General features: G+C 38.8%; 1 protein-coding gene across 1 annotated transcript in view; it reads right to left on the reverse strand.

Annotated features, from left to right (window-relative positions):
• Positions 1 to 20,544, reverse strand: part of csmd2 (CUB and Sushi multiple domains 2) — a 253,349-nt gene extending 232,805 nt beyond the window's left edge. Inside the window, exon 1 of the mRNA XM_032580630.1 lies at positions 20,097 to 20,544. Coding sequence (XP_032436521.1) covers positions 20,097 to 20,292 — 196 coding nt within the window. The 5' untranslated portion in view covers positions 20,293 to 20,544. The remainder of the gene's footprint in view (positions 1 to 20,096) is intronic.
• Positions 20,545 to 27,490: the final 6,946 nt, after the last annotated feature.

The following is a 27,490-nucleotide window of genomic DNA, read 5'->3' on the forward strand; positions in this document are numbered from 1 at the left end:
CAGTTCAGTTATTCTCTCAGTTAAATTGTGATTTGACCGGAGTCAGTAGGCTAAACAGGTTCATTTAACCCACATGGGCGAACGTTTAAACAATTCCTCAAATAAGAGTTAATGAATTTTAGAATCGTTTCACACAGTAAGCCTCCCAGGAATATGGTGGAAAGTGAGCTGGCTTTGCTGTTGCCTGGCAACATAGCATACATGACATTATTCCACTGATGTAATCTGATGATGCCAAAGTGTTATGATGTCATAAGGGACAAGGCATCTGTCCCTTATGACATCACAAGGAACAGATGCCTTGAATATCCAGTGTCTGAATCAAACTTGCAGAAGTCAAGCAGCAGCAGCTCGGACGTTGGGTTTTCCATATTGGATTGAACAGTGCATTTTTTCGTAGCTTTTGTGATACATCAGTCGGACAGCCAAAATGCTGCCAATTAACACTTATTATTTAACAGAATGTGAAATTAAACAAATGAGTAGAGATGAAATGATCGTCGTGATTCTGGATTTCATGCAAAGGTTTAAAAAAATAGATAAGAAGCATTGGAGTAGAACCGCAGTGGAGGAAAAGTTGAAAGCAGCTCAGGAAGAAATTGTGCATCTAAATCAGAACATTGGTTCACTCAAGGAAAAGCTAGATGAGTCTCACAGACAAAACAAAAACCTGAACTTTAAGACAATCCCAAAGTTAGAAAGTGAGATAATGAACCAGAGGTCCCACAGGAATCAGTCATATCAGAAGGCAAGAGCTCTCCAGGAGGGAAAACCCTTGAAGAAGCAGGCCGAGAGCCACTCAACGCTCCCAGCCTTACAACAGCAAGAAAGCTTAGAACTACAGGAAGAAGACTTACGACGACAGCAAGAAGCCATGGATAAGGAAAGAAGTTTTCACCGCACAGAATTTGATTGGAAAAGGCTGAAGGAGAAAATTCAGTCCTTAAATGGTCAGATACAGGCACTAACTCAAAACAGGCATATGGATCAAGAGTGCATTAAAAATCTCACTGAACAAGTGAATACGATGAAAACTAAGTATTACAGGGAGAAGAAGAAATACAAGGATTTAAATGAATCCATAAAGAGCAAAGAGACAAAGGTACAAGATAATACTGCTGCGGAAATACCTAAAAATGAAACACAGACCAACGATCAGCAAGCCAAATTTCTACCATCCATTGACGGAAAGTCAGTTCGTTATAAAGGAACCTTGCCTCTGGGTGGAGGCAGGTTAGATCCAGTATTGAAAGAAGACAAGCTCATAACGATAGAAAAGTTAAACCTTAGCCCAATACCCCCTAGCAAAAAGAAGCTTGAAATGCCATCATTTACACTTTCAGGCAGGAAGATTGTCCTCAGGGAACCTGAGCAGAGAAAAATAGTGGTCAATCAGGCAGGCGTGACACAGTTGATGGGAACGTTAAAGTTCCCTCATTAGAGGTTAAAGGCAACAAGATATTATGAGGTGCATTTGTGAGCATCACATACAAGAGGCGTATACACCTTGGGGCTGGGCTTTAACCCATGGAGCCCAGCCGGGCACAGCCGAAGAGGAGACATGATTCCCTCTTCACACGGGCTCACCACCTTTGGGGGAGACAAACTGGTGGGGTGCAGAGTCAAAAGGATGGCAGCTGAAGGTAGGGACCTTGGTGATCTGATCCTGAGCTACAGAAGCTCAGGAACAGACCAGAGTCCGGTCCTCATTGCCGGCAGTACCTCGGGCTCGTTTCCAGTGAGAGTTGGACTCCACCAAGGCTAATCTTTGTCACTAATTCTATTCAATACTTTTATTGACAGAATTTTTAGGCACAGCCAAGGTGTTGAGGGGATCCGATTTGGTGGCCTTAGGATCAGATCTCTGCTTTTTGCAGAAGATGTGGTCCTACTGCCTTCATCAGGTCGTGATCTACAGCTTTCACTGGAGCGATTCGCAGCCGAGTGCGAAGTGGCCGGGATGAGGATCGGTGCCTCCAAATCCAAGGCCATTGAGTTCTTGAGCCGGAAAATCTGGTTAGGATGCCTCCTGATATGCATCCCATCTCTTTAAATGCAAAGGTTTTCTCCGGGTGCTCCGGTTTTTCCTACCTTCGGGGAAAAAGTGATTAGGCTAATTGGTCTCTTTTAAATTTACCTTTGTCTCTCACTCACTAATATTTGGAGACATTCTTTAAATGGACACACTTTAAACTCAATGCATAGGTTTTCTCCGGGTGCTCCGGTTTTTCCTACCTTCGGGGAAAAAGTGATTAGGTCAATTGGTGTCTTTTAAATTTACCTCTGTGTCTCACTCACTGACTGTTAGAGATACAAAGAATATGAACTTATCTAGTTCAGATTCTTAATGCGTTTCTTTTTAGCACACACTCCTTACATGGCCTCATAAAATGACTTCCAGTCCTAATGTTTCTATATTTTCTGTTTTCTTAGTCGTCTTAATTTTGAACAGGTCATAGAATATGATCAGTCTCTCTAAGCTGGAGTGTCTTCCTGTTAAAAGGGAGTTGTTCCTCTCTACTTGACTGCTCAGGATGAGGGACGGTAACAACTATCAATTGGATAATTGGATGAATGGATTAATGATTGGATTGGATGCAAAGTTTTTCTCCCGGTGCTCCGATTATTTTGACTATTCAGGAAAAGAAGTTTTTAGGCTAAGGGTGTAACTTTGTGTTGCAAGTTGGTGGGGATGAAGTGTGGGGCGTGGGGGATGGGTGGGGGTGCTGATGCACCCACAGTCACTGGACGACCTTTTCTTTTCTAGTGCTAAGAATAAAGCCAAAACTTACACGAGAATGCAATAAATTAAGATATGATGTGTCTTTAATATAGCAAATAATAAAGACGCAAAACCTTTTTTGGGTCTGGTTGGGGCAGTTAACTCTTTATTTAGTTATTATTGGATTCTATAAAATGTGGCTTAAAGCTGAGATGCTGATGTTTGGATATGTAAAACATATTTTATCTCTGCTAATAAATCTATACTTTGGTTTCTGTCAGCTCTAGAAACAAGAGAGAACAAAGCCAATTTCTCTTTATAATGGCCCATAATTTAATTTTACTTAGCAGGAGTCGTGGTTTAAAATTTAACAAACTTTGGCTCTTTATGCTTTATGAAATATTTCATCCTATTTGATGATTGATCTGAATATTGCCACGTTCTATGAACAAATGATGCAATTTGTCCAGGTGAAAACAGGGTGTTTTTTATGTCAGCCTGTCAGCTTAACGTCACACGCAGCGACGGTTCAATTAACACAAAATAAGGTGAACTGCACACATTTTCTGACAGATAATCAGAAGTTCAGGTGCTTAAGTAGCTAATCAATTCAGATCAAACATCAAATAGGGCGAAATATTTCCTAAAGCATAGAGGAGCCAAAGTTTGTTAAATTTGAAACCATTTAATGGTTATTTTTACAGCAAAGTAAAATGAAAGTACTGGTCATGTAAAAGAGAAATTCGCTTTGGTTCTCTCTTGTATCTTTACAGAACTGACAGAAACCAAACTATTTATAGATTCATATGCAGAGAGAATATATACATTTTACATGTCCAAACATCAGCATCTCAGCTTTAATGCGACCTCTTTGAAATCAATGACTGTAGGGTGAGGCAAATGGCACTTTTGACAAAACAAACTTGGTACAGTCTGCTTAAACTTAACTTAAATCACATTCTTTTAAATCAGGAAGAAAAAAACAAACATCTTTAGAAGGCATTCCGCTCCAGAAAGTGTCAAAGAAAGACACAGCGCAAGTACCAGCAACAAAAGCAGACAGAGCTGACACTCAATAAGTACTCAGCAGACACTCAGACAAACATATATAAAACTGTAAATAAGGGGACATGTGTATACTGCTCCGTGCTGACGGCGCAGATGTCCCACTTATGACATCCACAGTCTCTTGAATTTCTTTCGAGGATCTGATGATGCCTATGGCAACACGTACATGCGCAAGAGCTTAAAAAATATGATTCGATCTGGTTGGAGGGCTCATATGTGTGGTGTGAAAAAAGCCCACATGCGTAGATTATTCCCATAGATCTTCGGTTCAGAATGCTAAAAAAAAAACAAACAAAAAAACACACACACACACATGAGAAGCTGGGAGAAATACACATTTTGAATGAATGTATGCTCACACTCTTATTTGTTATCAGGGACTGGTGAAAAGAGCACAATGGAGCATGTGTTCTCCCAGACAGAGGAAGCGAAGGGAGGAGCGGGGCAGTTTCCTTCCAGCTGGGCCATATTTAACCCACGGTACTGTCGCTCCTGCCAAAAGGACATGCAAGGCGTCCAATTCTATCCCACTGATGACCAAAAAAAACGAAAAAAAAAAACAATCGTTACACTAAAATAAACTTTTTTTTTTGGGGGGGTATTCTTATTTGCATGAAAATGTTTAACTAGGTCTGCATTAGCCTGGCCTCCCTCTGACTAACAGCCCTTTCCACAACCTGTTCACCGAGGTTTGGAGTTAATCAATAGACGGTAGCTCATTCAGAGTCAAAGATACTCTTCTTCTTGAGGCACCTCTCTTTGTGCATAGCTTCTATTCAGCCTCAGTAGAAATGAGCCTTCCACAAAATAATACAATGAGACTAAAGGCTTGGTGAAACATATATGTCTGATCTGTAACAGTTCATTTCAGGCTAACCCTGGATTATCTATTGATAAAGGGAAGATGAGTAAAGAAAAAAACGATGCTTGTTGTTCCCATGACAACACTATACAGGCAGATACAAAAGGCAAGACCATTAATTTATCCTTACTTAAGTCTGCTTAATGTGCAAATTTAGCTTTTCGCACACAAACCCACCAGTGTATGCAGCCTTACAATGCACTACTCAGATGTCTGAAATAATTTCTTTTCCCCCAAACCCGACCCCTCTTCCTGCCTTCTTGATGCTTGTAAGCACAATTGTGTGTGACACTGACGTGTGAAACAGCGAAAGTCAATTATCACCTCATTTTCATTCTTCTCACATGCGAGAGCAGAGCGCCTGGAGTTTGCTCCCGTTTTGGAAAAAAAAAAAAAGAAAAAAAAAAAAGCCACATGCAACCTCCCACAAGTTTTCGTCTAAAATTACACCAGAAATCAGTCGAAGTCAATAGCGTCATTTAACGTGTGACGTGCCTCTCTGAGGCAAACACGGCGATGAGCGGTTTGAGCAAAGCGCTAGCGAAAGATCATACGTGAGCATGTGCTCCCCGTTTGACGAGCTTGAATTAAAGCCAGAGCGTGTAAGCACCGATCCAAAGGTCAGACTGTGACTGTCCCAGCAGGGCAATTCCATCAATCACGTAGAGTTGGATGAGCAGGCGATCAATCCGAGTTACTTCTCGCAATGGTACACTTTAACCTTTCAACTCAGACTCAACCATGCCCCCAGGGGGAGGCCTGACTGACAGCTTGTGAAGCACAGTTGCAAGTGATGAGTTTCACGTGTAATTATATTGCTTCTGCTACATGTGTAGCACCATTTGCATTCCCACATGCATGTCCATGTTGGATGTGGAACAAGCATTCATCAATTATTGACCCTTTGGGGAAGATTAAAAAAAGAAGAACAAATAAACATTTTGAAAGAGTCAGAAACGTAACAAAGTCAGGCTCAATTAGCCTAGAAACGTGTAGTTTGTAGTTTCAAAAATCTATCAGTTTGAGCCTAATTCATGCCATGTAAGACACAGATTATGGTTTCAAATATCCAACGCAGTTCAGAGTTTCAGTAAATTCAATTTCTCTTTCTCCTGAAATATGCATCAGTACTTTAAAGTCAAAAGACTCAAAAGCTCACTCTATTTAAACTTGTTAAAATGTCTCTGCTTTCATAATTGATGGTCATCCATGCTAGGTCTATGGCATCCCTTGTTATTCAGGTTTATTCAATGTATTTTAAAATCAACAGTAAATCCAGGAAGCTTTTCAACACAGATCTTATTTCTTTTACTAATTAGCAAAACAAATATCTATGTCTGCCATTCAATCAATCAATCAACCAATCAATGAATCATACTTAAAAAATAGCAGCACAACATGATTTATAAAGAAGAGACAAACAAAAGATAAACTACTACTGAGCTGAGAAAAGGTATTATCTAATAAGAATGTATTTAAAATATTTGGTAAACACAAATATTAATGTTGATTTGATGGACATCAACTGTAGTCGTGGTAATCACGCTGACTATGATTCTAAGATGCATAATTTCCTAAATCCTGGTGATACTGTGGTGGGTGGCGATTGTGGGCAACACCAGCTGAATTCCACTGTCATTTTGCTGTAATTGGTATAAAACATTCCATCTTTTACTCAAATGAAATAAAAAAGAAACCAAACATCCACCTGCTCATGTTTATGTGGTCACTATAGTAAGCACTGCAGCACAGCTAGGTGCAATCAGGATGGTAGAAAAGCAGCTAAAACCTGCAGCGAGCCAGTTCTTAAAAAATAATAAGTGGCTATCATTATGTTTCTTTTTTTTTTTTTAGCTTTTTTATTCGGCAACCTTGTATTTTATAGTAGTTGGCTTAGAATTTTCAGAGCAATCACCGAGGTAGTTGTTTTTTAATGTACCTACTCTTAATATTACGGAGCCATTTTTAGTGGACAGCTGAACCCATGCTTTAAACAAAGACACAAGTGTCATAAAATTTGGTCAAACTGAGCCAAACATAAGAACCTCGGTGATTAACCTCAGTAGCTACAAAGTCAATGTTTACCAGTTTCGCACATAAAGGATGACAACTATTCAAGAACTACATTCTTTTTTTTAAATGATCACCCAGCTGTGCACCTTATTAAAACTTTTTTAAAGGTTTTTTTTATTGTTTTTTTTAAAACAGTTAACACATTAACGCACATATAAAGCACAGTTTTTGTCACATTTGGATTTTATTACCTGGAGTCTGAACGACTGGCTGTGTCTCTCAGTGTTATGAATGTTGGTCATTACCAGCTGCTGCAACGGGCTCTTACCGCAAATATTTACAAAGCCATTACAGGCGCAGATGCAGATGTATAATTAGTACTCTCGGCAGACTTTTGGTTGCAGCAACAGTCACGCTGCCTTACTAGATTTAAGTATTCACATGAATGGGTAAATTATTACATGGCATTCGAAGTTTAAGGTGTCTCATGAACCCATTGACTTGCATGTAAGTGTTTGGTTTTTTTTGGGTATGACTGATAAGGGTTGAGCATGCTTCGGTGAAACTCGGATACACTCAGATATAACATGGCTGTCATAAAGTTTAAATGAACAGACGTTACTGTCAACACAAAACAAAATAGTGAATAAAGGCAAGTGTAGAAATCTGAAAGATGTTGGTTTGATGTGGATATGTTTTAATCAGTGATGTAGGAAGACTTATTATTGTAATATTTGTTTGCTGTTTGGAAGAAAAAAAAAACAGAACAAGAACTTGGGACATTTTTGCAACTCTTCTAAAATGCATACAAATGGACATGTGTCGTATTAGTTAGGAAATACGCCTGTTCCCAAATTACAATGCTTGTTTCTCAAAATGTTGTTGTTCTGAATAAATTAAAACACACAAATTGTAACCATTGGATTATAAAAAAATCTGTCATCTTTAGGTCATTTTCATGTGGCGTCCAAAATTACAGTGAACACATATCAATGTCGGCAAGTACAAATGGCTAAGCATTTTTTGCTTTTCATTCCTATTTATTAAATCCTTTTCCATCAGTAGCCTTCCAAACAGAGCATTGTTAAATCTTCGGCTTGCCTTCTGCTGGTCTAAAATCTAAACTTGAACAAATCTCAAAATAGTCTTCCCCGGCGTGGGAGTATAAGTCGCCTCCCACACACTCTCGACGCTTCTCTCCACACGATGACTCTACCTTGTTCCCAGAAAAAAGGCCAGTGACAGATTGCCTATACGGCAAACGGGGAGAAAGGCAGAAGTGGGGAAGAAAAAGACAAGGACAAGGACAAGGTACCTCCTTCCTGATATCTAATCTTCAATCTCTTGGATCACTGGTGTCTGATAAGAGCAGTGTAATTCGAGAAACTAAAAAAAACGCTGCAAGTAAAATCTCTGTCGTGACAAGACAGACGGGTCATCTGTGTCTATCTTTTGCTGTTCAGGGATTTACAGTAGCTGCTTCATGCTTTCTCACTCCCCACAGCGGTCACGTAATATGCAGATATCCATATAGGAATCCTTGACAAAGTCGCCTGAAGCTTATAAAAACGACGTCCTTTTTTTATTGCAGTATCATAGTGTCATAATTGAGTACATTTGATCAAGTGGGAAACAGAGAAATTTGTGTCAAAACATTAGTTTTCTTATATCAATACTCTCTTTCATCCATGATGGGGGCTCTATGATCCTGTGGGCCTGGTTCTGTTTCAAAAGGCCTGGTTTGAGTGCAAGTCATCAGAAAGCTCTTCTAAAATGCCAGAAAGTTTCTTGGTTGTTTCAGCAGGATGACGATCTAAAACACACGACCAAGTCAATAATTTACCACAAGAAGATATGTACTTACAATGTAGTGCTGCCATACAAGATGAATTAATGAACATAACTATAAAAGCGGCACCAAAAATGGTTCCTGCAAGTAAAAACTGAGCCAAATATCCAAATTTATTAATTTAATCTTAAGCTCAGGGGCATAGTGAACATTATATCCTATGTATGTGTCTCTCCAACAAAGACTTTCTCAAGTTGTGTTAGATTTAAAGGAACTGTTTTTATAACAGATGCCTACAGACATATAAAAATTGTCGGTTAACGTGTTTGGCGTAAAATTAAAGAAGGGCAACATCAAACTTTAGCGAATCTGATGTCTATGTTTGTTTGTTTTTTGCAAATGTAAAGCTTTGTTTCATTTCATGTTTTTTTGTGTGTGACGTAACTGGCGAAGTTGGATGTTTGGCTGCATTTTATCTCGGTGGGTGTCTGCATGTGCGTGAAATTATGTGTGTGTACCGATGCGGGGCTGTAATCGGCGTGACGAGCCCAGACCATCTGGAGACAGAGGACGGCATGAATCACCAGAGCGATATGACAAAGGAGGGAGCGGCAACCTAGAGGGACGAAGGTCCAACGAAAAAGACGGAGGAGTGCGCTGGCACATCAGCTGCCTGATAGGTAAACTAAGGCGAGGAAATCCAAAAGCTTTGTGGGTTCTCTTACGGATTTTTTCCCCCCCGCAGCTCACAACCTCCGTGCCGACAGTTTCATCTAATCACTCTCTGAGTAAATGGAGGCGGCAACTCACAAAGTCATCCAACCACACGCATACATGTGCCCACAAGCTTTCTTACAAGCTGTTAGTTGTTAAAATAGGTGTCTGCTTGTTGCCTGATAAGAAAATAAGCTCTCCAAATAGATGATTTGCCCAGAAAGGGGGAGAGGGGGTGGGAATCACCCAGCTCTAAAAAGGCACCAAAACATAGAGGTCAAATTAATGCTCAGCTGCTGGAAGATTATCACCCATCTACAACAATATCCTCTCTTTTTTCCCCATCTCTGTGCGTATCCTCCCATAGTAACACATCTTTATGATCAATATCTTTATCAATGGATCACTTTGGTTCTTTTGCTAAAGCACAGAAACGATGACAAGGCGGCATTACCCCTCTAGTTATCACCAGGGATAGCGCTCGGTTTTCCTCAGCCACAATTCATGTTGAGGTATTGGGAAAAGCAGATCATATGAACTACAGGAGCGGATAAGAAGTGAGAACACCTAAATCACTGTTTTCACGAGATTTAATCCACTGTTAACGATGCCGGTCAGAAATCCACTCCCACTGTTCAATATCATAAATAAATTTTGGGAAGAATAAAAAAATAAAATAAAAAAAACAACAAATATTTGAGTAACTGGGCACAAAAGTTAGAATTAAACGTGCAAGCCACGCAGGATTGAAATTATACATACAGTACAGGCTTGAATACATATAGAAAAATCCACATTAATACTTCAAAACTGCATCTTTACAAAAGGGTTTTTGTACTCCTCAACAGCATTAAGACGTGACTTTACATTTATAACGCGGGATGTCAGGGCAGTGGGTCTTCCACAGCACTTCAACCCTTTCCTCGCTAAGGTCGAAGAAGTGCGGCAGAATCTCAAAGAGCTGCTCTGCACAAGCTTTTGAGACCCTGAGGCTGACATTATTTGGACCTCTCCAGCTGACTTCCAGACAAACAATCTCTATCATCATCTTTTTTTTTTTTTTTTGTCACAGGTCATCTCTGGACAAGTGGTTTTTCCTCACCAAGCAGAGAAAGAATCTGATTTGCCACGAGAAGGTCTTACTTTGGAGATGTATGAGCACACCTCAGTTTTGCTTAAAACGAGTCCCATTGTTTCTTTTTTTTTTGTTGACAGTCATGTTTTGGGATGTAGAGGGGAATCCGATGGTAAATGGACTGAAGTTAATAACAGCTTTTCTAGTCATACTGACTACTCAACGAGCTTTCACCCATCCACACTCGTCTGTAGACCAATACACAGATGAGTAGACAACTTGGGTGAGCGTGTCTTGACACTATCTGGACCTGCAGCCTTGACAAGTGCCAGGAGGAATCTACACTCTAAAAACAGATGTGTTAAAAAATAACACAAAAAATGTGTTATTAAATTAAAAGCATATTTTGAGTTAATTTTACACATTGTGTGTTAAAATGAATATAATATGACACGCAGTATGTGTTGAATATTTATTTGAATATTTCAACACATAATTGTGTTAGTTTGTGTTTGTCAGGTACAAAACCATGAATCTGATTAATCTGCCATTCAAATGGTAATTCATCTCAATAAATTTTCCTTTTAATTAATTTATTTCCTTTTAATTTATTTTTAAACTGTGGTTGTTAATTTAGGGTTGTGATGAGATTTAATAATTTTTAAAATGATGCAGAGGTATTTTTTGGGGGAGTAAATCAACACATAATGATTGATTATCACTTTTCATTAAATTACTACTATTCTTACATAATTTTAATACATGGTTATTATTTTTTAATTTTTTATTATTTTATTATTTATTAATTTTTATTCATTTTTAATTTTTTAACATTTACAATAAATAACAATTATTACATATATTAATTAGAAAATATATTTGAGCAAAGAAAGTTGATCAAATCAAACATCAAAGAACAACCTCAAATCAGCACAAGTGGCCACCAGATGAAGGATCAAGTTTGGATTTTTATTCCCCGCACGGAGTAAGCAAACACATGCAGGAGGCAAATATGGAGATCTTATGAAATGCAACTTCGGTAAGTTTTAAATCTGTTTAAACACATAAATATAGTCTAGAATTTGAGGACTCAGTGGTTGGAAAAAACGTTATTTTTTTGTGCTTCTACAGGGTCTGCAAAGTTGTAACGTTAATTATCTCACTGTGGCACGTGAGATGGAGTCACTATTTTATCATTTGTTACAGTTGTCTTTTTTTGTTGTTTTTTTTGTCCAAAGTTTATTGAAGAGGGTAAAATTTTAAAATTAAATGTTAAAGGGAGCTTGTTGAAGCTTTGGAATAAATGTACAATACATGATGAATATTGCAGTGAGAATTTTTAGATGCAATGTAGACAAAAAATATAGATATAAAATATAGACAAAACGTATTTTTTTTTAAATAACACCTTTAATTCATTTTCGGGAAAACATCTGTACATAAGTGTAATATTGTAAAATAATTTAGCTTTAAATTAAAATTGGAAGCCTTTGTAATCTAAAATGCCTGTTTTCCTGTAAACTGGAAGTTAACAGTTTACAATAAAGCTGTTAACTTTTCTGTAAGTAAACGTGTAAGTTAACGGTTCTGTAAATTCACTTTGGCAGTGAAGGAGACACTAACGGTTGGAGCTCTTAACGGAAGTTGATATTCGAGTGGAAGCGCCAGTCCTCCGGAGATGTCGGAAAGTCGGTCTGACACGGTAATATTTACTGTTGTTTTAACTCAAAAATTAAGATGGGCTGTTAGCGAACTACCTTAAAGCTCAGCTGACGAAAAAAACAAAACAGACATAGAAGTATTTGTAAGATGTTAGCCATGTTAGCACTTTCGAGTGGAACTGACGTTGAGTGTCATACCGGAGTTTTGATCAAGTAAAATGTATGTGGTTGTATTTAACGGCGTACTTCTAAATTAATTGAAATATTAAGATGGGCTGTTCGCGGACGTCCTTAAATTGAACTGCGGTAAAACTCCGGTGGCGAAAAAAACAAACAAAAAAACAACAACGTAGAAGTAATTGGAACGTTACTTGCTAACTAATCATAACTTCCATGGTAACGTTCCATAAAAAGTGTTTAGCATGATGCACGTGTGTACTGATGCAGCCGTGCTGAAATTTTTACATTAATTTCAACCGCAATGCTACCAGATTTAGTACATTCATTAAACATGACCTGTTGGCTAAAAACTAAAACATTGGATTAGTGGGCACTGTACACAAAAATGCAGCTCTTTATGCTAGTACTTAAAACATTCAAGCTAACAGGCTGTGAGATTTAATCTTTTATGCTAAAACTCATTGGTATACATAAAATCAACTACTGAAAAGTCACAGTAGAGTTCAGGAAAAGCTTGTTTTTGCATATGGTCTCAATTTAAATATTCTAATTGTATTTTTTGGTGTATTTATCTTTTCAGCTCTCATTTGACAATCAAGAAATGGCGAGAGTTCTTGTAACAACATTCAAAAATGAAAAAGAGACTTCGAAAAACATTTTCAGTGTTTCAACTGCCAGCAATCTTGTTGAGGAGATTCTTGCCAACCATTCTGGATTTTTGCTGGACAGGCTACAGAAATGTAATTCTGACTTCTTGGAGTACATTGATGTTGACATTAATGTTGAAATTAAGGACTTGGACAGATTCTACGTGTTTCTATCAACTGGAGGGCCCCTGGTAGAAGTGTCTCGTGAGGAGCAAATTCCAAACCAGGTACTATTTGTATTGGACAAATTAATATTACCTTAATGTTCTTATGTTGATATAATAAAAACACTTTTTAAAAAATACCTCATTTATTGTGAGTGACTCAGTTTCATTGCCATTTATTTGTGATTTCACAAATAAATTGTGAGAAATTGGTTGTGGTTGAAAAGTTTGCTAATTTAAACACAAACCAAATTTCTATTCCGTTATTAGGTTCTCTAAGGTTATTTTGATGATATTAAACATAACTGTTACTCTCTACAGCCCCATGCTAATTCAGGAGAAGACGGTCAGACCCATACAGGAGAAGACAGTGAGCCTCTAAAATCGCTCCCAATGAAAAAAGCACCACAAATCTTTGAGGAGTATGAAAACACAGGCTTCCTGTCAGGGAAGTCAAGAAAATGTATAGTGAAAATGTGCGTGGGAGACCTAGTTCAGAGGTGTGGTTAGTAAGTATTATTTTTTGTTGACACTTTGCCATTTTTTTCTATAAATGTGGATTTTTACACTTTAACAGCCTCTGAACTGATGCATCTAAATGTGATATTTGAAATGTGATCTTTGTGTGAGTAACTTGAGCAAATGATTGAGAATAAGTTGTTTTATTTCCAGTTATCCTCTTAGTGGAGACAAGTTAGCCTTAGCGAAGAGCATCATTACCATCTTCCCATCTCTGAGTATCCAGGTGGCTGGAGAAGGGGAGGGATTTGTAAGTAAAAAAGTGAAATAATATATTATTTTTCAATAGGGATCCAAAGTAACGGGTTCAGTTGCTTTTTTTTTTGGTATATTTCTTCAGAATTTGAAAAAATATATAGTTTTTTTTTTTCTTCATCAGGAGCATTTCTATGATCCAGCATCCCACAGTGGATTCATTGAGATAAAATTGCGTAACCTTCGGCGGAATCTACAACAACATGAAAGACGCTACAGAAAGCGAAAAGTAACCAGTTACCCGGAGGATGCACAAACATCCAGTGCAACCGAGACCGAAAATGATAATACCATCAATGAATGGGTAACCTTGATCAAGAGATTGCGGCCCTCTTCGGAAAACCTTTCAGTAATAAAGTCTGGGATGGAAAAAACATTCACACAGCGCAGAGCATGGATTACAAGGGAATCGCCCACACTTGCAGAAATATTGCGTGAATATCCACGATTTATGGACATGCCGAGTCTGGTAGGTTTGTTCCTTTTCCTACCTGCTATTTGACTCAACCAACTATGTTATACTTGGAAATTTCAAAAAAAAAAATGTGGGTGTTTTTTTTTTTTGCCTCGTTTTAGCTGGACTCAGAGTTTGGAAGGTTGACAGGTGAAAAGACAGACCTTTTCCTTCGTAGATGGGAGACCAACATCATGCCAAAACTTAGAGTTGTGGCTGCCATGGAACCTGGACTCAGCACTCTTTTGAGAGGATTTGAAAACATGACTGAAGGTATTTATGGTTGATGTACATTTACTGTGTATCACAGTAATAAGAAGATGTTTTTAATGTTTTGGTTTTTGTTCACTTTCAGAGGAGGCTTGTTACAGAACACTCGTGGTACTAACACACCTTCTGCCCCCTGTTAGTGGAAGACAATGTAGCGTCAAGGATACAATAACACACCTTCTAGATTTTGTGCCGGTAGGTGTTTATCCTTTGACAAATATTATTTTAAACAGAAATTACATTGAATTCCTGATTATTTCACCAACAAATGTGTTTTGTTTTATTTCTTAATTTTTGTTTCTAAGACTGGAGCAAGAATAGCATCCCTCTGCAATGATTCTGCTACTTCATCAACAAACCATCAGCCCCAGCTCATCTGCATCAGTAATCTGCGGTCGTCAAAGCAGTATGTCATCGTTGCAAAAAATGACAAAGTCACCATCCCCCTGGACGATGGACTCACATGTGCTGTGGACAAGCTTTTTAAGCTGTACTGGGTGTTTAACTTGTGTTATCCATCCCAACTCGGACCTGTCTTTACATTTTTTGAGTACATCTATGATCTTCCATTCTCCACACAAAGAAAAACAAGGGTGATTGAATTGATTGCACAACTTAAAGCTTGTAAATGAAATGTATTGTTGTCCAAAATGTAGACAAACTGGTTTCAAAGAGGTGAAAAATCTCCTATGGCACCTCCGTGAAATACACTGCTTATCAGATGGACAGAATATAAAAATTAGATGTGCTCAGGAAAATTGTCCAAGAACATATTATAACTTGAATTCATTTACTAGGCATCTACACAGAGTACATTTTAAGATGGGTACAAAAGATATGCCTGTTGTGCAATCCTTGTTCCTAAGCGAGGGTTCAAACAGTGGAGAACAAACTCATACTGATAATTTGGATACACCCAATATTATGGTTGCAGCTCCACAATCAGAAAATTACATTGAGCTCAGTAATTGTGCAGCATCTTTTGTTTCCCAGATGTATTCATCTTCAAATGTAACTTTTTCTGATGTCATGAAAAATGTGAACTGTGCAAAGGAGCTAATTACTAGAACTGTAGACAGGTTGCAGCAATCAACTACAACTTTGTTGAATAGTTTGCAAGTACCTGGTGACAGTAATACTTTGATGAAAGAGTTTGAAGATGCCAAGCACATATTTGATGATCTTGACACACAATATAAAATAAAAAAATGTTTTGCGAAGTTTTCACTTGTCAAACCAAAGGAAATATTTTTAGGTCACAGATCTGATACAGCAAGAAAAAATGGTCAAATAAACCAAGTTTTAGTCGCAGACACATTCCAGTATCCAAGGATAATGGCTCGTTTTGGACCTCTGTCTAAACTTTGGTGCATGTGATTTGAAGCAAAGCATAATCCATTCAAAAGACTTGCACATGTTATGTGCAACTTTAAAAACGTTTCAAAGACATTGGCTTTCAAACACCAGGTACAACAAATGTATCACTATAAACATTGCTCTCTCATCTCTAAGAAAGTCAGTGTGACCAATGCCTATCTTGTCATTCTGGGGTCACTGGACAAATCTGAGCTCTTGTAAAATCAGTTAATGTTAGCTCTACAAACTGACATGTCTTTAGCCACGAAAATATATCTGTCTCACAGTCTTAATGTGTATAGTCAAATCTACATAACTGGCTCCATTTTGTCATTGAGAGCAGATTACCGAAAAGAACCTGTATTTGGTGAAGTTGTTCATTTTCTGGCACATAATGACTCCATTCTTATCTTTGTTCAAATACTAAATGTAATATACTTTGATGATCATTTTTATGCATATGTAGTACAAAAAACTAGTGATTATGAATTGATCACGCTTGCAGATATTTGTGATTTCCATCCTTTAGATGTTATGACGAGTTTTGGTAACAGAAAGCTGTATGTGGCACCAAGATACAAAATATTGTATTTTGATCCATGATTGTTCGGTATTGAAAATGGAAGTTTAAATTTGAGTGGGATTGAAAATCTCACGAATGTTGAAAGGGACAGGAATTTATTTTCATTTCTTTTTCATGATGTTTGTCATTATTTTCATCCATGTTCTCTTTTGCACATGTTATTGTATTTAAAAGTGCTATTTTGTTAGCTTGGTGATTTCAATTTCTTTTTTAATATTTGAACTATAAATTGTAGCTGTGTCAACTTTGCTATTTGCATGATTGTAATAAAAAAAATTCTAATATCCACAATTTGAAATGTCAATTTTTATAAGCTCTAATCTATAAAAAGTACATTCTACACATTTGTGTTTCAAAATAACACATCTTGACACATATTTTGTGTTGATTTAAGTGACGCAATACTTGTGTTAAAATGACAGACACAAAAATTGTGTTACAAATAACACGTCATGTGTTGTCCTTGAGCTGATGCGGCACATGTGTTAAAATTTAACACATCATGCGTTGTTTTTAACACATCTGTTCTAAGAGAGTACTCCACCCACTGGGCCACAGTCACCCCAGAGTCCCACACCGGGCCTTTTCCTTCTACTCTTCTGTTTGAAATACACTGAAGTTGCTAGTTGCATTCCACTCTGGGAATACAATAGTTTGGATAGACCACCAATAGACCGAAATTAATTTATTATTTATGTCAGGATGAGTGGATGTAAACTCCAGGCTGATACTATTGCTTCACCAAACATGCATTAGGCAGCATTTAACTCCCCCCAGAGAAAATATTTGTTCAAAATGCATTTAAAAAGTGGTGTTACCTTACTGAATGATGAAATAAGATCCAGATGAACATATATATATATATATATATATATATATATATATATATATATATATATATATATATATATATATATATTTTTTTTTTTTTTTTTTTTTTTTTTTTTTCTGGTTGAAAAGTTATATAGTTATCTAAAGTCGTTTTGTTAAGTATTTTTAGGTCATTTTAGGCCACACCTAAAACAGCCATAAATAGATCTTTATGAATGTTACTGGATTTTTAAGAGGTGTAAACAACATATTGATAACATTTCCTCCTAAAACCCCTTTAAGCTTACTTAAATTATTAAATACAACGACAATTTACTCAAGAGGTGACGTGCCTCCTGTTTTGTTACTTAAATCGTTTCAATTTCGACGCTATTCATTGCAAAAATATATATATACATACAAAAAATACACCCACCAAATATATGATCTAAGAAGCTTAATCACTATCTCGCTGACTATGTTTTAACAGAAAAGAAAAACAATTTGCTCTATGCGACGGATTCACTTCCGCTAAAGCGTTAGCTCCTGCTGCGGAGTCTGTTGCTTGCGGAACTGTCCGCGGTGCTGATCCGAACTTTCTAATCCGCGCGGCGGATTCTGCTGCGTCCTGTCGCTCTCCGGGGTGTTGGAAATGTCAGCCAACCTCCGGACACTCCGGGTCACTAGCTGCTGGTTAAACTAGCAAATTAGCAAATTCACAAAGCCTCAAATGCAGGAGACACTTGAACGTGCTAACATTGCAGCGAGCTAGCAGAATTAGAAAGTAAGTGGTAAACTGTTTCAAGCATCCAGACCCTCAACAAAATCAACATAACTTACATAACAGTGGCCACATAGCGCTTTACGGTTAATCGCAGATGAGGCGTAGGCCTACAGGACGTGATCTGGCGTAAACCAACGTCACGACAAATGAAGTTGGAGATAGAAAATTAAAAAAAATATATGCATCACAGGGGGGGGAGACGCGTCGCCCTCAATCAATTTCCTTCCCCTTCACTTTGCTGTTAAATGAATGGAAGCTTATTTGACTTTTTATGTTGTTGTTGTTGTTGTTGAAAAATGGGGGGTTATCTGGGCCAGCTTACTATTCAAACAAAATAGTTGACACTTTTAGAAGAGAAGGGAGCAATCAAAGGAGGAATAGTTAATAAATGCAAGCAGGGATTTTACAAAAAAAAAAGGAGGGGGAAAGAAGGGGGGATTCATTGTGATTTTGGCACATTCTTTTCAGTTATTGGACTTTAAAATAAAAAATAAAAAAAAAATCTTGCTTTGGCTTTAATAAAAGTGACCAGGAAAGGTCCCATTCTGTTCCCTCTCCGCTGTGTAGTGCGAGGCTCTGGTGCCGCTCAATGGGGGGAAGGGGCAACTGCTGGTGGCTGCGGCAGCACCGCCAGACCTCATCAGCGCCGGGAAAGCGTGAAACATAAAAGCCGGTTTACTGCCGCTACTCCAAGCACAAGTTGTTACAAGTCTCTTCCGCTCTCCAGACTTAAAAAAAAGAAGAAGAAGAAGAAGAAAAAAGTGTGTAATAAGTTGGAGTCGATTTATTGGTGGAGAGTGGAGACAATAAAAGCCCCCTGGGTACAAATAAAACAATATGACGTAGAATGGGATTTACTCAAGTCGAGGGGGAAAATGCGTCGCTCTCATCAGGGGTGAGCTTAGCTTCGACGGTACAGGTGACGTGTTGGATCAAAAAGTGGGAGATAATGTGCGCAGAAAGGCCTGAAAGGGTCAAGTTTCACCCCCACCACCACCACCCTTCCCTTAAACTCAAGCTGCCCAAGCTAAAGGTTATGAGAGTCAAATTCATATTGTGGCAGTATTCTTAACATTTCTTGTTTGCTTTTCTTTCTTTTTTTTCTCCATTTTGCTAAAAATAGGTGCTCGCTCATTGGTGCGGAGCCAAGACAGAGATAGAGCGGCTGCCTTCCTCTCTTTTTTAAAACAGATCCCCACTCGGGAGAACCATTGCGGTTCTGCCCCCTAAGAAGGTTTTAAATAACATCGTGAGTTGCTGTTTTTTCTTCTTCTTCTTCTTCTTCCTTCTTCTTGATGCAGATGAGCATCACCTTGAAGGGAGCCCACTCGGTGAGTGGAAGTATAGATGAACGGGAAGAATGGCAATCTGTTGAATGCTCGAGCTCGTGCTGCTTCAAGGTTTGTGACAATTGCGCGCGCACAAGAACGCAGGACGACCCGACCTGAACAGACAGAGGCTGAAAGAAACTCTTTGCAACACCAATGCTACTTTAGAGAGAAGGTAGCACAAAAAGAGTAAGATTTATCTATGCACTCTCTCCCTCACTCTCTTTCTGCCTCTCTCTCTCTCTCACACACACACACACACACCCCAGCTCTCGGACTCTGAACAGCATAATAATCAGCCTCCTTCTTGTCCATCTCAACGGATTTCCTCATGAGGGCAAATGCATGCTGTCCCACCGCTGTGTCTCTTTTACCACGGGAAGAGAAATAAAAAAAATAAAAATAAAAAAAGAACCTTCCCCAAAACAAGCATCCTGTTTCTTAATGGAACCAGAATCCGATGAGTCAAGGATGTCGAGTCCTGAGGATCTGCTGCCACCAAAATACCCAACCTCCAGCAGCTAGCTAGCTTTTCTTTTCTTTTTTTCAAAACTTTACGTGGTTGACGAAACAGCGACGTCACATCGAGATCGATCCGTGTAAAACACTTTTTTTTTTCTAAAGAGCTTCTCTGGCGTGCGGGTTGCGTGATTTGCATTCAGTCAAGGACCGATGAGGTGGAGGGAAAGAGTGTGCGGTGGAGTGTGCGGTGGTAAAGCCTGCTGCATTTATTTATTTACACGTCTTCAGCTGAAAAGATTGGGGGAGAATTGTGAAGGGAGAGAGAGAGTGTGTGTGTGTGTGTGTGGGTGTGTGTGTGTGGGGCGAGGGGGGGGACTCACCCTCAACTGTGGCGACCAGCATCAGCAGCCCCATGTAGAAGAGCAGCACCCGGCTCCGACAGCAGCGCGCCTGAGCTCCAGCTTTCATCAGAGCTGCTAAAACCCCAATGCCATCATCTCCCTTTCTGCATACGGATTCCGCTCTCCTTCCAAGTCCCGGTGCTCCGTCCAGATCCCGATTTGAAGTGGCGGTCATGGCAGGGGCTCTCTCTCTCTCTCTTTTCTTTCCTTTTTTCTGGCAGGCACGATGAGTTCTCAGATGCTCAGAAGAGGGAGATTCACTCGGTGTCGGAGCTGAGAAAAATCCCAATGCATGGAGGAGGCTCGGATCTCACAGCTGGACTGAACCATGTCATGCGGGGGACCAAAAGGGGGCTCAGAGTCTCTCTCTGATAAGATAGATTTCACACCTAAAAGGCAAACCGTAGGGTGGTGGTGGGGGTCGGTGGATGGGGTGGGTGGGGGGGAGACAGAGAGAGAGAGAGAGAGAAAGAGAGGGAGAGAGAATTGGCCAGTGATTTACCCACCACCTCCAAAATGAAATTAATAAATAAGATCACGAAAATCTCTCCTCCGCTCCAGAAATGTAACTGATGGTACCCAAATCCAACAGTGCTCGCTCTCTTTCTCTCTCAATTTCTCTCGTTCCTCCTTTTTGTTTTTTAATCTATACAGTAGGTTGATTTTACTTCCAGTAAATCCACGTTTGAACTCGTCATTAGACGGAGATTCATAAAAGGCGCCCCGTCCAAGGAGATGTTATCCAACGATCCAAGAAAAGAAGAAAAACCAAAAAAAAAAGAACAAAAAAAGAAAACCTCTTTCCTCGACGGCTCGGAGAAGTTTTCGAGCCCGCAGCCTCGGAGCGTGTTCAGTCAGTGATCGGGGGATGCGGTAGGTCTGTCTGTGGTAATCCCAGCATCTATCGCAGCGAGCGGCCACGAAGCGTCGACTCGGGGTCTGCGCGACGCCAAGATTCAGACTGCAGACCTGCTCTCCACTCTGCGCGTCTCTATCTCTCCTCGGTGTCTGCCCACCCGCCTCTTCCCTTCTCTCTCTCTCTCTCTCTCTCTCTCACTCACTTTCTCCGCTGTCCTTTGAGATCAGTTCAGAAGATGTTTGCAGTAAAGTCAATGAATGAAGATGCTCCACTCTACTCACTGAATCTCAAATAATAATAATAATAATAATAGTAATAATAATAATAATAATAATAATAATAATAATAATAATGTAAAAGACTCAGGTCTTCTTGTTCTGTTTTGCTAAGGCGTGACTTGGGAGCCATCGTGTCCATCCATTAAGACCAATCATTGGACTCGCCCAGCAGTTTAACCTGCTATGTTCACATTCTGCTTATTACACGTGAAATGGATGCCAGACTAGCCGGAACTATTGCTCCCCCCCCCCCCCCCCCTTACTCAGTAAATTTGAATTTCACTTCTATTTTTGCACAGAATGGTTATAATTAGTTTTCGATACGCTTGGGTGGTGGGGGGTGCAGGGAGCGGGACCGCGCTGCTACTTTTGCTTGTATCGGATATCGATCAAAAATTCTTCGGTTTCCAACAATTTTCCCTATCTTGGGCACGTTGCATGGACTCACTAGGTTTGCAGTTACGATTCTTACTCGTGTGTGTTGAGTATGAGGAGATGCATTCAGGACCCCCCTGCTTAAATCAAACACGTGTTAAGTCATTTAACTTGTGAGTATTCTTCTCAGTCGCCGAGTTGTTCTTCCGGAATTCTATATCGTTTCCATGGCAGCAAGAACGCGCCAGGTGGACTGTTTCCCTTTGTGCTCAGAATAGCAACAAAACAACATACGCTTTTAAAAGAATAAGATTCCACCCCATATATATATATATATATATATATATATATATATATATATATATATATATATATATATATATATATATAAATCTAAAAAAAAAAAGAAGAAAAAAAAAAATAATGGTAGAAGATCCTTGGAAGCCACTTAGTACCAGCGCACGCTTCAGCGCCCTCGCTCCGTTCCCGCGCCGCACATGGATTCACCCAAACGCGCCCAGAGATGACTTTGATCTGGTCTGTGAAATCATTTGGAGCAGAACCACCCACCTGAAGAGGGGCAACGGTGAAAGTTCGGCACAGCGGCCAGTGGATACGGACAGCGTCTTCTCTGACCACGAGCTGAGTACCGTGTAAGGCAGAGTCGAGAATTGCGGAGAGAGTGCCTCGCAAAAGTATCCACACCCTTGAGCCCCCCGCCCTCCCACAACCCCCCCTCACATTTCGTCTTGCCACGGCGACAAAAACCCCGAGCTTTCGGGTGTTCTGACTTCTTTTTTTCCAGTTGCTCGCCATTTTTGCTCCCTCCATCATCCCATCAGCTCTGACCGTGCAGTTCACCTGCTCCTGCTAAACAAAAGCATTTCCACAGCACAATGCACCCACCAACACGTTTCAATGTGGGGACGGTGTGCCGAGTGTGATGTGCAGTGCTAGAAGCTCAGCTTCAGTGTTTCTGACAAAAGCACCTTCTACACATTTACTATGTTTCCTTATGGAAAAAAAAATTACATAGGATTCTGTGCGGCTTTCCTTCAGCAGTGGCTTTTGCTTTTCTGGCCTCTCACACGTAAAAGCCAAATTTGTAGAGTGCCTGTGAATCTCTGCTGCTCCTCCAGAGCTATGGTAGGCCTCTCTCTTACTTCTCTGATTTTCCAGTTTAGGGTAGGTGGCCAACGCTTGATCGTTCTGAAGAGGTACCACGCTTTTCCCCTTTTCAGATAAAAGATTGGATAGTCATGTGTGATGTATTTTCCGCTTTGGATCTCTCTAAAATCTCTATCCCTGAGCTGCCTGGTGTGTTCCTGGGTGTCCATGATGCTCTTTCTTCATTCATGTTGTTGATGTAAACAAAAATAACACTTAATATAGAAGCGTCTAGAGGCAACGTCTGGATGGAATTGGTTGTTGTTGAATGTGTTAAAGTATAGAAAGTTGAATGATGGAAAAAAAAGTTCAAGGGGTGTGAATACTTTTGCATTGTACCGTATTTGTCTGGATTCTTACTCATATGTGTTAGCATGCGTGTGCCTACTATACTGTAGCTCATAAGTGATTCATTGTAGGCTGACTCTTGATTTTTTTTTTTTTCTTTCACAGCATACATTAGGTTTTGTATTTCTCTTCAGGGCTTAATAAATCTTCCTAAACGATGCTCTGGCAGCTGCATCATTTTGTTCTTATGGGGTGTTATCATTTCATTTGCTCCTGAGGAAAGTAGTGGGGGCCCCCTCAATGGTTCTCACTAACCTTAATTATGGAAATTAATTCCTGTACATCTCAGTAGAGTATGCGACCTGAGGATAATGTCAAAGTAAATTATTTTGTATTTTATATGCTTTCCTAGGGATTTGTTTTACTGTTTATGTGAGTTATGTAATAAGATAGATGCAACCTCTCAGTCTAGAATACGTGCCCCAATTTTCCCCACTGTGAGACAATAAACGATATTCTATTCTATTCTATTCTATTCTCAGTACATGCTGTTTAACAGGGTTTATTTAATCATTTATTTGTTTACCAATACTTGAAAATGGCTATAGAGCAATGTATCAAAACTGTTATTTTAATGCAAGGTTGCATCTCCGAATGATGGCAATTGGTTTCTCGTGTTCGCATTGGATCGATTTAAGATTCATACTACCGTAATGACTACCAAAACCTCACAAAATAAAAGATTTTCATGTGATGAAAATGTTATCTTCAGAAGTCTTTTTGATTTGTTTGGCCTACAATGCACCTCCAGCAGATGATATAGTTATCTGTTTGGTCAGATAGTTGTATAGTAGGAAGCGTGGATGGAAATTAAAGCCTATCTGTGACCTATATCCCATAAGAGTTATCAAAGAATTTCCTTATAGAGCCACCGTACAATGTTAATGTACACCATCTGCTCACCAGCCACCTGGACGTACCATGAGGTCCCCCGTTATCATAAGCATCCCGGTCTCACAGGAGCGTCTGTTCTGCATTGACAGCTTGACAGTCAATAGGCTGGTGCCTAAGGAGCCTAAGCCCCATTAAAATGCCATGCTTTGAAAATGATGCCATGCAGCAAATGTTAAAAATGTCGCCGGTGACCTCTAGATGGTTGTTTTTCCAGTCAATAATAATATCAAGGATATTTCGCACAGTGACACTTAGAATGCACTCTGTCATCTAACTGAGATGTAGGTCAAGAATTAACAAAAAAATGAAACTCATATTTTTTTTTGTTGTGATTATGTAGTATTCATAAAGGAAAGAAAAAAAATGTGAATTAGCATGTCAATTAAGGCCCACGTTAAGATGTTCAAAATCCCTGTAATTTCTTGTGATTTCATTACAATCGCTATGCAGACAACTTCACTTTTTCAAGTTTGGCAATTTTGTGAAAGCCAAATTAAAGCTTCCTTTGCAAATGATAGTTTAGAAATGCACGCCCAGGAAAGAATTGGCCTAATTAACAATAATTAAATGTGTTCATTTATCACAGTCCCACTCATGTCGGGGTGTTTGTGTAAGGAACCGAGGAAACAGAGACTTTATTCAGGTGTTGTGTCAGGAGAGCAACAAGGCATCCACTGACTTTACTCTTCCTGTCCTTATGTCTTGGACAGGAGGTCAGCAAGGTCCACCTACCATCCAAAGAGTGTTTATATAAATGTTAGTACTGTACGAATGAGGAAAAATGTGTTTCATATTTTTTCGTATACATTTTGAAAGCAACCATACAGTTTCAGAATATGGCAATGCATTTGAGATTTTGCTATAGGTGGGCTGGAAAAGAACAAAAAAAAAAAAAAAACCCAACAATTTCAGAATGATTTTTTTTTTTATATCTGTCCTTTGGCTGCACCACTCTATTACTTATGTCAGTGTTTTTCTTTCTGTCTAGTGCTGATGGGAATCGGAAGGAGAAAGATGATCTCCTTCCAGAAACACAGTCCATGGAGGACGACAGGTAACGTGTGAGTCTGCAGACTTTCCCAGACCACATAAAGAAAAACAGAAATGCCATGCAGAAAGCCAAGAATCATTTTAGGTTTGCATGTGATTTTTAAATGTTTGAAATGTTAAAATCGATGGTGGAGAAATGCTGAACTTTGACGTCTGTGGTTGTTCAATGCAACAGCCTCACAAAAGGCTAATTTAGTATCCAAAAGGCAATCATTGCAAAATATCAGCAGTTATCAAAACTTTCTTATAATGTCCTCTTGTTTCTTCCTGTGAACATTGTCTTAGTCCAAAACTGAAAACAACAGCATTAAAGCTAGTGCTTGCTTTGCGTTTATTGTTTAGCTGAAACGAAATAGATGCTTAGTTTCTTTTAGAATAGAATAGAATAGAAGTACTTTATTCATCCCAGCAGGGAAATTACTTTGCAGTTACAGCATAGAGACAAGACACAATAACAACTACCACTGAGTAGTAGTTGTAGATAAAATAAAAACTAAAAATAAAATATAAAATGCTATGAATTGTAAAAATATAAAATGCTGATACTTAGATCCTGCATACAGTAGTTGCATGGCATCAGACTACCACAGTGTTGAAGTTAAACTCAGACTACATGAAAAACTGGGACATGCACATCAATTCAGTCATGAAACAGAAACAACAAAAAACCATGAAGCAGAAAAAAAAAAGCAAAAGCAAAAGATCTCATAGCCAGAGTTTTTCTTTAAAAGAATTTGAAATCATAACCTAATCAAAGAGACGCGCTACGACAATAAACTCACGACTTCTGTGGTTTTATCTTCCTGTCCAGGAATGACGAGCAGCAGAGGGGGAAAGTTAACTTGGTGTCAAACATGGACTCTGATGAGGAGAAGAACAACCAAGGCGACTTCAGGCTTCCTTGCCCTAACGTTTCAGGCCTCAGCTCCACAAAGTGTGCAGGAGTTGTAAATATCCAGGGATGATTTGAAAAAGAAAAAAAAAAATGCACTGACTTGTTTTATCTGATCTCAACACAGAAAATAAAGCGACAAAACTATTTGGTACATTCAAAAGTACGGTTGTTGCAGTTCATAATTAACATTTTTTTAACTATTGGTTGTTTCAACGATGCGTCGCAATTGTTAAGTGTTACACATTTGAAATATGAAGAGAAATAATTAAAATTTTTAAGACATTTTAGCAATAATTACAGAAAATTAGAAGATATTGACCTCAGACCTAGTTTTTCTTGTTGTATCGCAACTTGTTTTATGTTCTGTCAATTTATTAATGTGATCATAAACGTAAAATCGAGGGAGAGAAAAATGACCAATTATAGTGATAATAATAGTGAGAGACTGAAAATCAAACAAGGAACCCAAAAAATTGTAATCTGTGGGTTTAATGTTGAATATGCATTATTCCAATAAAAACAATCTTTAACAAATGTAAGCAGTCATTGGTAATGTTTTGATCCCTGAAAGCTAAGGCATGGAAAACATTATTTTACCACAGGGGTAAATTATGTCAATAAAAACAAATAAGTCTTTGTTACGTTTCCTATTTGTAAGTTTGATCAAAGAAATGGGAACACAATTTTCGGAAAAACTGCTAAATCCATAAAATCCCACCAAATTTTGTGGTTCTCGAACACATCCTAATAAGGGCCAAAGTAATGAGGAACTCGTCACGGACTAATGAGGAGCTCGTCACCTGCTGATTAAGTATTTACCACTTCTAGTTTATCGTCTAACTTCGAATGAAACGGTTAGCCAGTCATAAAACGAGGAAGCAACAAGTCAGTGACTGTTTCACCATCGCAGAAGGACAATCAGAATCTGTTGTTCACCACTGAGCTGCTGTAACTTAAGTACCAGCTCACTGTTTTCCGTCGCTAAAATGAAGTGAGAATTTTGGCATTGAGAGCAATTCAGGATTAGGAAATGCTGAAGTAAAGTTATACTCCACAACTACTATAGATCCTCATTAGTTCCTGGCTGACCTTTGAGTTCAGGAACTTTACTACATCCCAATGATTTATAGCCTAGAATAAAGTGGTTGGGTGGAAATTGTGTAAAAAAAAAAAAAAAAAACACAGCCAAATCCTATTAGAAAACAAAAATACAAAATTTTAAAATATTTTTGGTAGCAAGAATGTCCTGGGTTCAAATCCTGACCTTAGGGTTTTGCTTTGAGGAGTCTGCATTTTTTCCCTGAGCATGTTCCCGTTGGGTACTCCAGATTCCTCCCATTGTCCAAAAACAAACCTCCTAGATTAGTAGATGTTAGATAGGGACCAGCTCCACTCAACCCTGCGAGGATAAGCTGGTATAACAATGGAAGGATCATATGTTTTAATTTTACTTATGATTTTAATGGGTTTTTTAAAAATATTTAGTACTTTTACAGTACATTTATAT

Source organism: Xiphophorus hellerii, chromosome 13 (assembly GCF_003331165.1).
Source record: "Xiphophorus hellerii strain 12219 chromosome 13, Xiphophorus_hellerii-4.1, whole genome shotgun sequence".
Taxonomy (NCBI): Eukaryota; Metazoa; Chordata; class Actinopteri; order Cyprinodontiformes; family Poeciliidae; genus Xiphophorus; species Xiphophorus hellerii.